The sequence below is a fragment of the Marmota flaviventris genome, chromosome 16 (assembly GCF_047511675.1).
Source record: "Marmota flaviventris isolate mMarFla1 chromosome 16, mMarFla1.hap1, whole genome shotgun sequence".
Lineage (NCBI taxonomy): Eukaryota > Metazoa > Chordata > Mammalia > Rodentia > Sciuridae > Marmota > Marmota flaviventris.
Genome location: NC_092513.1, coordinates 26773736 through 26787065, shown reverse-complemented (window position 1 = coordinate 26787065; position 13330 = coordinate 26773736). Strand labels below are relative to the sequence as shown.

The window sequence follows — 13330 nt, the reverse complement described above, 5'->3', positions numbered from 1 at the left end:
TCCTAGACAATACTGACCTCTTCTGAGCAACTCATATTATTCCACTCATTCAAATCAAGAAACATTTCCGTCTGGGCACTGGGGGCGTCAGAGATAAATAAAACACAGTATTTGCTTCAAAGGACTCATGACAGTAGGTAATATATATATATATATATATATATATATATATATATATATATATACACACACATAACAAAACAAAAGTGTGATAAGTGCTATAGCAATGTGGAAACTTAATTTTTGTCTTGAAAGTTCAAGGCAGTTATCAGAAGACCAATCAAATAGGGTTTGTACAACAGTGGTTCTGCCTATTTCTATTTAGTGACCCCACTTGTGTTGTGATTCTCAATAGAAAAGTGAGGATCAATTAGAAATGCCTTAAGTATCTTGTTAGGTTGGGGAACATAATCTGAAAAAAAGAGAAATGACAGGAGATGAGCCTAGAAAAGTAGAAAGCCTATTCAGAATATAAGTTGCTAGAGAAAACTAATGGGAGATAAGATGATTAAAAAAAAAAAAAAAAGTTGGGCAGAGCAAAATGTAAAGAGCTGCCAGGCAATGAAGTGTGGACTTGATGAAGCAGCACTACCAGGTTTTTGAGTACCAAAGAGAAAAAAACAGAACAGGCTTTAGAAAGATCACATGATCAGCTAGGAACCAAAGTTAGGAGACCATTTCAATTGTATAGGCAAAAGAAGAGAACTTGAAAGCTATTTAAACACAAATACTGCTGAGAGATACTTCAGCATAAAGTATTCAGTAGACCTCAAAGCCTGACTAAACACAGGAAGTAAATGAGAGAAGAGGCATTTTTGGGTGGGTGCTCAGGTTTTGGAATAGTGCAGTGGGATAGTTGGTGATGCTACTCATTGGGATAAGGAGAAGTAGAGCAAGTTATAGCACCCCTCTTCAAGAGACCCATTGAGGTGGTGGTTACTCCAGTTTTACATATTGGATACATAAGAATGAATGAGGTTTAGTCACTAGTCCAGCAGCATATAGACCTAGGTGGTTAAGCCAAAATTCACTTTTTTGTTGTTGTTACTGGAGACTGAACCCAATGATACTTTACCACCGAGCTTTACCCTCAGACGTGTGTGTGTGTGTGTGTGTGTGTGTGTGTGTGAGAGAGAGAGAGAGAGAGAGAGAGAGAGAGAGAGAGACTGACTCTCACTAGGGCCGTGCTAAATTGCTGAGGCTGGCTTTGAACTTGTGATCCTCCTGAATAAGGCTCCCAAATCAGGGATTAAAGGCATGGACCAGTGCATTGGGCCAAGATTCACTTTCTAGTTGGTATTACTCTAAAAATTCTACTAGCTTCTTCAAAAGTAGAGTTCCATGGTTAAGTTATAACTCTGGAAAGTGATGGAGAAGAATCAATACAGTGTTATCAAAGTAATGGGAGATGGTCTATGAACAGTGGGATAATACCAAGAGGCCTTGTGTCCTGACAGATCCCAATGCTATCAATGAATGGGGACTACAGCAGGAAATACATCAAACAAAAATGTCCTTGAAGCCAATTTATTTTTCAAGTTTGTGTCACTGATATATGGAGTACAATCTGGACTACAGCAGAAAGTCAATAAATATGTGCTGCATAAAGGAACAAAAGACAAGCAAGTCTGAAAAGTAGGCAAGTTTAATTTTAGATGTGCTGGTGTGCTGTGTTTGATGTGCTTGTGGGTCATTAAAGTAGGCTCAATGAGAAAGGACACTGGAGAAAGATAGCGGTGATCTTCAACTTCCAATATAAAAATAAGAAAAGCACATACAAAGAAACTGACACAGAGTATCAAGAAGAGAATCACAAATTGATTTCTGAGAATGAGCAGGAAAAGTCAATGGGAAGACCTAAGGAAGAATGATTAGAAATGTGGTAGTACCAAATGGAAGTCCTAAAGTCAAGAAGAGAGCTGAGGCCACTCACTGATGGATCTTTACATGACATAATACAAAGGGAGGAGGGGAAGAGGGAAAAAAGGGAGGGAGGCAAGAAGGGAGGGAGACAAGGAAGGAGGCAGGCAAGGAGGAGGAAGGGAAGGAAGGAAGCAAGCTAGCTGAACCTGAATATATTCACATCTTTATACTAGACCTTATTATCTCTACAGGCAAACGGGAAGAGTCAGACACACAGCAGTGGTTTTCAAATTTGCTCACAGGAAACGCCTAGAGAGCTTTAACGATCCCTGTTTTGCGGATATAGGTATAATTCAATAATAAAGCACATATACGGTATGTATGCATGTGTATGGGTTTGATCTCCAGCACCACAAAAACCACTGTCTATCCTAGGAGATTCTAATTTAACTGATATGGGATGAATCCTGGGTATCTGGCATGGATTGGATTTTCTTAAAGCTCCCCAGTTGACTCTAATATGCAGCAAGTTTGAAAACCATGGGGATAGGCATGGTTAAATGTTACCACAAGAAGCAAGCATGCAAATGAAACTTTTTTGTTGTTGTTGTTTGAAAAGCAGAAACTGTGATAATTATAATTATAATTATGAGGGGAACCATGGCTGTGGAGAAGTGATCAATTCCCAATTCCAGGGGGAACACAAAACCAGAAGATAAGCCTGGAGTATCTTGGATGTCAGAAAGTATAAAGGTGCTTAAAAGTGGATCTAGGAGGGAGAGAAACATTAAAAGGGCATTAAAACCAATTTGAAAGAATTACCAACAGCCAAAAGTAGAACAACTGAACCACAATATAAATCCCTATGGCACTGAGTTAAATCCATGGAACACCTATGAAACCACACTGATATGAATTCCTACATACATAAACAAGGGAGAAGGGACAGTTCTTTCCTACAAAAGAAAAGCTCCAATGTAGAAAAGAATAAGGACAATAGAAAATCATCACTGAAACACGACTATTTTGCTGAAGATAAGATTCACAAATGAATAATGAACTAGAGCAAAAGTCTGAGGAGCAACAGTATATGCCTACTCTCAAAGTATCTCCCCCAAGGTAGTTATTAATAAGAAACTCAATAACTACAGTGCAAAAATCTGGAACACAGTACCTTAACCAAACAACCAAAGTTAGTATCACCAAAAATAAAACAGATCAATATTATGTAGTCCCTGGTATGAGACACCAAGAAGGGAATATAACTTGAGATATCAAAAATGCAAAAATTTCAGCAGTAACAAAATAAAAGACATATACCGAAACTGAGGGCAGTCAACAAAATGCCTGACCAGTACTCTCCAAAAGTATCAGAAGTCAAAAAGACAAGGAAAAACTAAGAAACTTACTAAGTAAAAAAAGAAATTAAGGGCTGGGTATGTGGCTCAAGCGGTAGCGCGCTCGCCTGGCATGCGTGCGGCCTGGGTTCGATCCTCAGCACCACATACAAACAAAGATGTTGTGTCCGCCGAAAACTAAAAAAAAATAAACATTAAAAAAATTCTCTCTCTCTCTAAAAAAAAAAAAAAAAATTAAGATGATATCACAATTAAATGTAATTTAAAATGAGATCTAGAAACAGAGTTCATTAGTTGAAAAATTAGCAAAATCTGCAGTCTACAGTTAATATTATTGTATCAACATTAAAGTCAAAAGTAATATATGAACCTTGTTTGAAAACTAAAACAATTGAGCAAATATGAATATGGACTGGGTATTATCCATATTAAGGAATTATTAATTTCAGTGATTATGTTCAAAATTAGAGCTGAATCTTGAAATATTTTTGGATTAAATTATATAATGCCTGTGATCTGCTTTAAATGCTTCAGGAAAAAAAGGAAGGAGGGAGTCAGGTATAGACAGCCAAAACATTGATAATTATTAAAGCTTGGTAAAAGGCAGCAAACTTTCACTTCCATTTATTATATGGATTTTTTTTTGCAGTGGGGGTTGGAAACTGGAGATTTATCCCAGGGGGCAATTTAACACTGAGCTACATCCCAAAGCCTTTATTTTTTCTATTTTGAGACAGTTTCACTAAGTTACTGAGGCTGGCCTTGAACTTGCAATCCTCCTGCCTCAGCCTTCAGAATCCTGAAACTACAGGCAGCACTAAGGGGATTTTTACCAATTTACTATGTAGCTCTGAAAAGGTTAGGCTTTGTAATTTACATGTGATGCATGTGGTCTTTATTTTTTGAGGGGGGATTGTAAACAGCCACTACTTTTAAAATAAATTTTATATTAGGGTTAAATATACAATAAAAAAATAACTTTTCCATTATAATCATTCTTAAGAGTGCAGGTCTGGTGGGCTGGGGTTGTGGCTCAGCTGCAGAGTGTTCGCCTAGCACAAGCAAGGCCCTGGGTTCAAACCTCAGCATCACATATAAATAAATAAATAAAAAGTGTTGTGTCCAACTACAACTAAAAAATTTAAAAAAAAAAAAAAAAAGTGCAGGTCTGTGGCAGTAAGTACATTCACATCGGGCAACTATCACCACCATCTATCTACAGAACACAATTAATACTTTCAGTTTAAAATTAGTCATTCATGGGTTGAGGTTGTGACTCGGCAGTAGGGCGCTCACCTAGCATGTGCAAGGCCCTGGGTTCGATCCTCAGCCACCACATAAGAATAAATAAATAAAATAAAGGTATTGTGTCCAACTACAACTAAAAAATAAGTATTAAAAAAAAACCAAAATTAGTCATTCATTTCTTATTAGTTAACATATTCACATAATCCAAACACCAAAGGTATACAAGAAAGATATAAAGAGTCCCCATAATTCGGCTCCCAGCTATCTAGTTCCTTTCTCCAGAAGCAGCTAGAGTTTTAAGTGATATGTTTACTTACATATTTATGTACTTAAAGCAAATTCTCCCACACGTTTAGAATAGCACAGTTTGCAAGTGTTCCTCACCTCATTTGCTTAAAAAATTTACCTTGAAGTATGAACCTCTAAATCTCTTACTCTAATCTCCTTTATTCAAAGCCAACCAACATCTCAGTCAAGTTTTCCCAGACTGTTACCACAGGTAACAGTTATCTTCTCCCTCCTATAAATCAGCTCATCTGTCATTACTAAACAGGTTCTTTTCATATGACACCTTGCATCAAACACTTTATGAAAATGAGCTGATTTCCTCTTACAATTTGCACTAAACTTGGTAGAAAAGGATCATGTCATATAAAACATCTTATACCTAATGAACACTTAACAAACACTGCTCCTAAGTAAGAGCTTATCAAAAGAAAACAAAATTAAGAACTAATAATATAAAATATGATTTTTGTCTATTGTTAGTTGATTTATTAAATGTCCCCTATGATCCCTACAAGTTACCCTTTCTATGTGTGCACTACTCTTTGGGACCTCAAACTTTCCAGGGACAGATTATAAAATCATTGAGAATTTTGTTGAGACACATAATTTTAATAAAAATGATATAATTAGTCAAAGAATCTAAAGTTGTGTCCCAGAGTCTTCTACATAACAACAGTCCATTTTCAAGATACTCCATATTTAAGAGTTTAAGGTCCATAAATCTGAATCCACCACCTAGGGAGACTTAATATGCAGCTTACAGATTAAAGATGGCAACATTCGGCTATAAAAAACTTATAAAATTATGTTAAATATAGACTTTCCCCCCAAAGTTAGTAAACTATAGCACCTTATATAAAGAAGTTATTATTAACACCAAAAAATTATATATATTTTTTTTCATTTTAGCAGCTTGAAAATTGTAAAAGATAACTTTAGACTTCTCTCCTGTATCTTCTCAACTGTTTTTTCCTTATATTTGCCCTTTTCCTTTCCTATTTAGCAAGATTTGACCTTCCATTTCAGGATCTTTTTGCGGTCTTTGTCCAGTTTTAGTCTGGTGATAATGACCATGCTGGGGTGAAGGCCCACATGGACAGCTCTTGTGCCATTAGCCTTTTCCCATCGCCACATTCAATGCACATGACAAGTCTGTTCCTATAAATCCTAACTACTTTGCCAATCTGCTAGCCTTTACAGTGTCCTCACACAACCTGAACTTCATTATCCCTTTGATTGCACACAGATCAAAAGTTGTGCTTGTGCTTCTGCCTCAGCTCTCAGGAAGGAGGGAAGAACATAATCATCCGATGAACATGGGAAGAGGCATTAAGACACCTTTGAACAAAGGGTTGAACTTCATTTTGGCCGCTTCTGCTTCAGCAATGGCTACAAATAAGAATGGCTACACATGGCTTCCAGTTTTTAAGATGATTATGTTTAATTTGAAAAGTTTACCCTACAAATTACCTTCTCTTTCCTTTTACATCTCTTAGTTCATTTACTCTTTACAAATGTGTACTTTTAAGATTCTATTTTCCAAAATAGGCAAGGGTTAACAGTACTTTTCTAATTGCTTTTAGATTTCAAGTAATTTTTTGGTCAGTATTTTTTTAGCTTACTTTGCTCTAAACTTTAAGGTTTTTGTTCTTATTGAAAAATAAATATTAATTATGCTCACTTTACTTTAAAAAATGCTTCAGTTTGATATTATGAAGTTGATTGTCATCCTACCTTTGGGCTTTTATCACAAATTTTTATGTTTAATATTTGGAAAATATTTTTCATTTAAAAAACTGCTCCGCAGTTAGGGGTGTAGTTCAGTGGTGAGATGCTTGCCTATATGTAAAAGGCACTGTGTCTGATTCCCAGCACTGACAAAACAGGAAAAACATGTGTTGCCAAATGTGACTTAAACAATTTAAAAGATAGTGAGGTTTCAATTCAAAAGTTAAAATTGTTTCTAATATAGAGTATTTATTAAATATTTGACTAATTTTCAAAGTATACTCCCCTTGCTTAAAAGAGAAATAGTCCAACAGTTATGAACTGGACAGTATACCCACAAAATTGTCATGCTGAAGCCCTACCAATGTGAGCATTTGAAGACAAGATTTTTTTAAGAGGCAATTAAGGTTAAATGAAGTCTTGAGGGTGGGTCCCTAAACCAACAGGGATTGTGTTAAAAGGAAAAGACTCCAGGCATATACCTGGTACAAAGAAAAGGTCATGTAAGGAGATACAGCAAAATGGGTAAGCTAAAATGAAAGGCCTTAGAAGAAACCAAACCTGTCAACACCTTGCTCTTGAACAGAAGCCTCCAGAATTTTGAGAAACAATTTTCTGCTATTTAAGCCAACCTCTCTGTGCAGCCCTTTGTTATGGCAGCCCTAAAAGACCAATATACAACATTCAAGAAGAAACATACTTCAAGCATTCCTCTTACCTTGATATGCATATCTCTCTAACTTGTTGAGGTGTCAGAGCAAAAATAAAAAACTTCTCTTGAAATCGCTGAATACTGCTTTGAACTGGGGAAAAAGAAAGACTATTTCAATAACAAATCAAAGGATGTCAGCACCTGTAATAACCTGCAAAATTTTGAAATGAAAATTATAAGTAATCAAGAATTTAGTGACCAAGAAATTACTAAACTGTACTGATCTTAGAATTTTGAGTGAAGTCACTTCAACTTGGTTTTAATTATTTTAAGCACTTAATCTTTATTCTAAAACACAAATTGTAATATACTATTAAAAATAACAAAATCCTTTAAGATTGCATTTCATCCTTCCAATAGTACCATCTAATAAAAGTCTCAGGAAGTAAACTGTCCCCTGGGGGAACTCTATCTAAGTGTATTTTGTATTTCTTTGTTGTGCTTTGTATTTAGTGCTTTATATTTAGTATCTCTGAAAAATTTAAATCTCACAACTTCAAAGTTATGTAATAATTATGTATTAATTATTTGCTTACAAATTACCTACTGAATTCATTCTTCTTAATTCTAATATGAAAAGCTGAAGTGTATTTATGACTTCACAAAGTTCTGCAACAGATTTTTTTAATGTTTTACTGGTACATTATAATTATACATACTAGTTGGATTCATGACATATTTGTGTAACAGATAAATAGTGATGAATTATCCATTGATATTCTAGTACCCGTTAAAACAAAACAAATTTAAAAAGCTATTACAGAAATTTTAAGTCTTCTGCTTCCCAACAAGTACTGATTACAGTACAACCTAAAAATGGGCAAACAGCCCCTTGTGTATATCTGACCAAAATTTTCCTAGAACATGAGACTAAGTAAGATGCCAATTGAATATTCAACGTCAGAGGGCTTAACTATAAGTCATATTAACCTAAGAAAAATATAAACTGAGACAAAGCATAAGCAATATGCTATAGCAATTATGCTCCCTAGATATCATCATAAAGTGATTGGTATTTTCTCAGATTACTCTTAAAAAAAGTGGGGAAAAACGGATGCTATTTATGTTGAAGGCCTAAAAATGAAACAATTTTAGGCTACCTCACAATTATGGGGCATAAAACACAAAGACACAAGCACAATCTTTTAAGTCTCTTCATTTCTTAAATTCTTACTTGATCCTTTCTTTCTTTTATGAATCCCAACTTTTCACTCTTACTCTTGGCTAAGATGACCAATGACCTCTTTTAGTTGTGAAATTCAATAACTTATTTTGAGACTACAAGTGAGCATACACTGCATTTCCTATCTTAGTTAATGGCCTGAGCACCCAGTCTCTCCAGCCAGAAACCTCAAAAGATCTACATACAAATAAAGCATTATTTAGAAAGCAAAAATGGAAGACTGAACAACAAACAAAACACTTGGAGAATTAAAGAATAATTCATAATTTTGAAGGAGGAAAATGACTTGATTTCAAATCAAACCCCAAGCAAAATAATACAAACAAAACTACCTAGTCACATCACAAAAATCAAACTACTAAAAATCAATGGCCATAAAATCTTAAAAACAGGCAAAGAACAAGAACATTCTACAAATAACAGCTATTTCTCATCAGAAGGAATGCAAGACACAAGACATCTCTAAAGTGGTGAAAAGAGCCTGGCGTGGTGGCACACGTCTGTAATCCCAACAGCTCAGGAGGCTGAGGCCAGAGGATCCCCAAGTTCAAGGCCAGTCTGAGCAACTGAGCGAGGCCCTAAGTAATTTAGCAAGACCTTATCTTAAAGTAAAAATAAAAAGAGCTGGGAATGTAGCTCGATGATCCCTCTGGGTTTAATCCCCAGTTCCCCCCAAAATTAAAACAAAGTGGTAAAAGGAAACAACAAAAATTCAGTATCTTTCCAAAACAGAGTGAAATAACTTTTAAGGTAAACAAAAGCTGTAAGAATTTGTTGTTAGCTGGGCACGGTGGCGCACCCCTGTAATCCCAACGGCTTGGTAGGCTGAGAAAGGAGACTAAGGAGGCACTAGGCAACTCAGTGAGACCCTGTCTCTAAATAAAACACAAAATAGGGCTGGGGATGTGGCTCAGCGGTTGAGTGCTCTGGAGTTCAACCCCTCTAAAAATTAAAAAAGATATTGTAACTATTTAAAGCAAAAGGAATGGCATTATAGACATAAAGATATAACAATAGCAAAAAAAAATTACGTATCTACACCTGCAAAGCTGGGCACAACATCCTCAGTGAATTCCCCATGATATATGCCGGTAGTTGAGGCCCCATCTGGATGACTACAGTTAACCTACCCAGAAAAATTCCCACAAATCAAGAAACTTAACATTTGAAATCATAATGTTTTCAGTCAGCATGACACATACACATACAACTTGTTAACCTTCAACTTAATGTGAGTAGTTTATATCAGAACAGACATTACCTTTATTGTGCCTTTCAATAATATGCATTTTATCTATCATTTTTATCTTATTTTTTATCTATCATTTCTTTCCTACCAAATTTTCAATCCAGATTATTACCTCATGGTCTATGAAAAAAATGGATCTATTTCTTCACTATACATCTATCATAACTGGACTCCAGGAATTTACAACAACAAAAAATAGTGCATGTGAATAAAACCTGATTTGTATTGATGCTGACAATTTTTAGATTTCATGACAATAGCAGCCAAAAGCATGCTAAACTTACCATAAGGTAAATCTATGAACTGAATTGTAATTGTAATACAGATCATGAGAAAGAAAAGCAGAACATAAAGTAGAGCATGCATGATATACAATTCTATTTATTTTCTATTTTCTAAACTTTGAGATCAGGAAAATCAATTCTGCAAGATCCCATGAATGGTTTTATTTTTTTTCTCACATTTTTAATTTGTTCTTTTTAGATATACATGACAGTACAGTTATAACAGCACAGTTATTTTGACATATTGTACATACATGGAGTATAACTTCCCATTCTTGTGGTTGTACGTGATGTGGCGTGTTATACTGATTGTATATTTCTATACGAACATAGGAAAATTATGTCCAGTTCATTCTACTGTCTTTCCTGTTCTCAATCCCCGTCCCTTCCCTTCATTCCTCTTTGTTTAATCCAATGAACTTCTTGAATGCTTTTAATTAAAAACAGAGGGATCCCAGCAGCTTCTGAGGCTGAAGCTCAGGAGGATTGCAAGTTCAAAGCCAGCCTCAGCAATTTACAGAGGCCCTAAGCAACCCAGAGAGACCCTGTTTATAAATAAAATACAAAAAAGGGCTGGAGATGAAGCTCAGTGGTTAAGCACCACTGGGTTCAATCCCCAGTACCCAAACCAAAACAAAAAAAACCCACAGAGGGAAAAACCATCATAACTCAAGGATGTGAATTAAATATAGCTTATTCAAATCCTTTCCTTTTTCAATAACCTATCATAATGTAGATTTTATTTTCCTAATATAGCCACAACAATATTTCCCGTCATGCAGCCCTTAAACATTTTCTTCCAATTTAACAGGTTTTAAATCTGTTCTTTTGTCTAGATAATATATACCTAAACTTTTAAAAAGGATTCATATTAAATTATCTTTAAAAATTAAAATTGAAGAGAAAAAGACTGCCTCTGAGAGCAAATGAGAAATAGCTACTTAAGGGAGAAAAACAGAAGATTTTTGTTAGTTTGCTTTTTGATTAGAAAATTAAACATTTCTCTTTTTTAAATACATTTTTTAGTTGTAGTTGGACACAATACCTTCATTTTATTTATTTATTTTTATGTAGTGCTGAGGATCGAACCCAGCGCCTTGCATGTGCTAAGCGAGCGCTCTGCCAATGAGCCACAACCCCAGCCCCTTAAACATTTCTTAATAGCAAAACTGGCTACAAAAAACTTTAATATACTAGACACCCATGTTTTCTAGATACCACAATTCATCATTTTAAATGCCAGGTTATTTAATTTTACTATTTTGAACATATATCACTCCAAACTGCAAAACTATATAATAATGTATATTCTTAAAGAGAATATACTCGTATTTTGTTGTTGTTGCCGTTTTATTTTTTTTAATGAAAGGGTCTTGCTAAGTTGGCTAAGTTGGCCCCTGATAAGCACAGCACCTTAATTGATATACAAAAACAAAGATGGCACAGTAGTGCACGTCTGTAATTCCAGCAACTTGAGAGCCTAAAGCAGGAGGATTGTAAGTTTGAGGCCCGTCTGGGAAGCTTAGCTTACCCCATCTCAAAAAAACAATAAAAAATAAAAAGGGTCGAGGATATGGCTCAATGTAGAGCACCTGTGTAGCATGCATGAGCCCTGCGCTCAACTCCTGGTACCACAAAACAACAAAATCCTAGTAATGAACTAATTCTCTGTGTATAAATCAAGTCTGTACAGCCTGAGAATGTCAAGAATACAAACTTTCTGCAGGAGGCCCTGGGATCAACAACCAGCACTGCAAAAGAAGGAGTATGTGATTTGAAACGTGCACCTGAGAATCTTTTTTGACTTGATTCTCATTCCCAAATGTCAACAAGTTATTTCATAACAATGTTTAAATATTTTCATAAGTATTTTCAAAACTACAAAACCAAACTATTAAAAATTAAGGAAACTTCTGAATTTACGTTAACTGCTGCAGAAATTATAACACCACTAAAAATATTCAATCAAATGTTATCATTAGAAACATTAGAAAATTTTTCAATTTTTCTTTGGCAAATTATGAATCCGTTTCATGTTATTATAATGAAATACCTGATAATTAACTTACAAAGAAAAAAGATTTATCCTGGCTCACAGTTTTGAAGGCTTTAGTCCACAAATCATAGGCTCCGTTGTTTTGGGCCTGGGGGTTGTGGGGCAGACTGGAAGTGAGAGTGAAGTACTCACCTCATGGCCAGAAAAGAAAACAGGAAGAGGATGGCATGAGTCTTGGACTCCCCCTTCTGGGGCATGACCCACTATGACCTAAGGACCCAGCTCCCAAAGGTCCATAATACCATCTTGAGGAACAATCCTTCAGCACAGGAACACTACCAAGGACGGGGGGTGGGGGTGGGGGGTGTTTGCTGCCCATATTCAAACCATGACACAAACCACATGGTATTTTACTGACATTTTAACTGTCTACCTCAAAGTCTAAATAATAATTTTTTTAAACCCTTGAGACAGGGTCTCACCATGTTGCCCAGGCTGGTCTGGAACTCATGTACAGGTGATCCTCCCACGCACCTGGGATCATAGGTGTGCACCACCAAACCCAACTTAAGAGAAAATTGCTCATTTTTTTATCAATCTGACATAATGATACACTATAATTAAGAGAATCCCTTCAATGTCTCTTTAGGGAAGATAAGGTAAGAAAATAATGCTGGGTAGGAATTATAAAAAAACATACAGGTTTTGGTTTTGGGGGGGCAGGAGGTTGTGTGTGTGCATTTCTTGCATCCTAAGTTTAACTATAAGCAAAATGTAGAGTATTCTTAGCCACTCTTCAACACAAAATATCCCCAGCCATTGTTTTACATAAGCCAAACAAAAAAGTTATCTATATGCCCAAAATGCATGTTTTATTAAATTTATACAGTCTACTACTTTCCTTTAACCTTAGTGAGGTTAATTAAAGAGAAATTCTATAATAAATATAAGAAATTATTTTAAATTCCTATTTCTATTTCTGAACAATGCCAAAAAATAAAGAAAGAAAAGCATGAGGTCTTTCCAGAGTTCACCTCTTAGAACACCATTACAGCTATTAGAGAAAAGACACTGCTGCATCTTCTTTTATCCCCCAGTCTTCTTTCCAGAGAATCATATGTTTCTGAAATACCTTCTATTGTAACCACTACCAAGAAACCCTGTATACTACTACTAAAAGGGGAAAAAGCACACTGACATATTTAAGTTTTCAAATGATTTAAAACTAAAAAGTTATCCCAGGATAGAAAACAATCTTCCAAATTAATCATAAAATGCTTTTTCCCAGTTTATGTCATCAATAAGTCCAATGACTACATAAATAATTTCATTATACACTAAAATTATGCTCTGGAAACATAGAAGTCAATAAGCTGGAAAAATTGTTAGTCATGTGTAGCAACTTTCAGAACTATGATAAA

At 35.3% G+C, this 13330-nt stretch overlaps 1 protein-coding gene across 5 annotated transcripts in view; it reads right to left on the bottom strand.

Moving 5' to 3' along the window:
• The window catches only part of Pias2 (protein inhibitor of activated STAT 2), a 92786-nt gene that overhangs the window by 50462 nt on the left and 28994 nt on the right, over positions 1-13330 (bottom strand). For all 5 annotated transcript variants that reach the window (XR_011704809.1, XM_071602789.1, XM_071602790.1 and 2 more), the window contains one exon: positions 7204-7288. Coding sequence is in view for 4 of the 5 variants with exons in the window: in XM_071602789.1 (XP_071458890.1) it covers positions 7204-7288 (85 nt within the window). In the remaining variant the exon portion in view is untranslated. The remainder of the gene's footprint in view (positions 1-7203; positions 7289-13330) is intronic.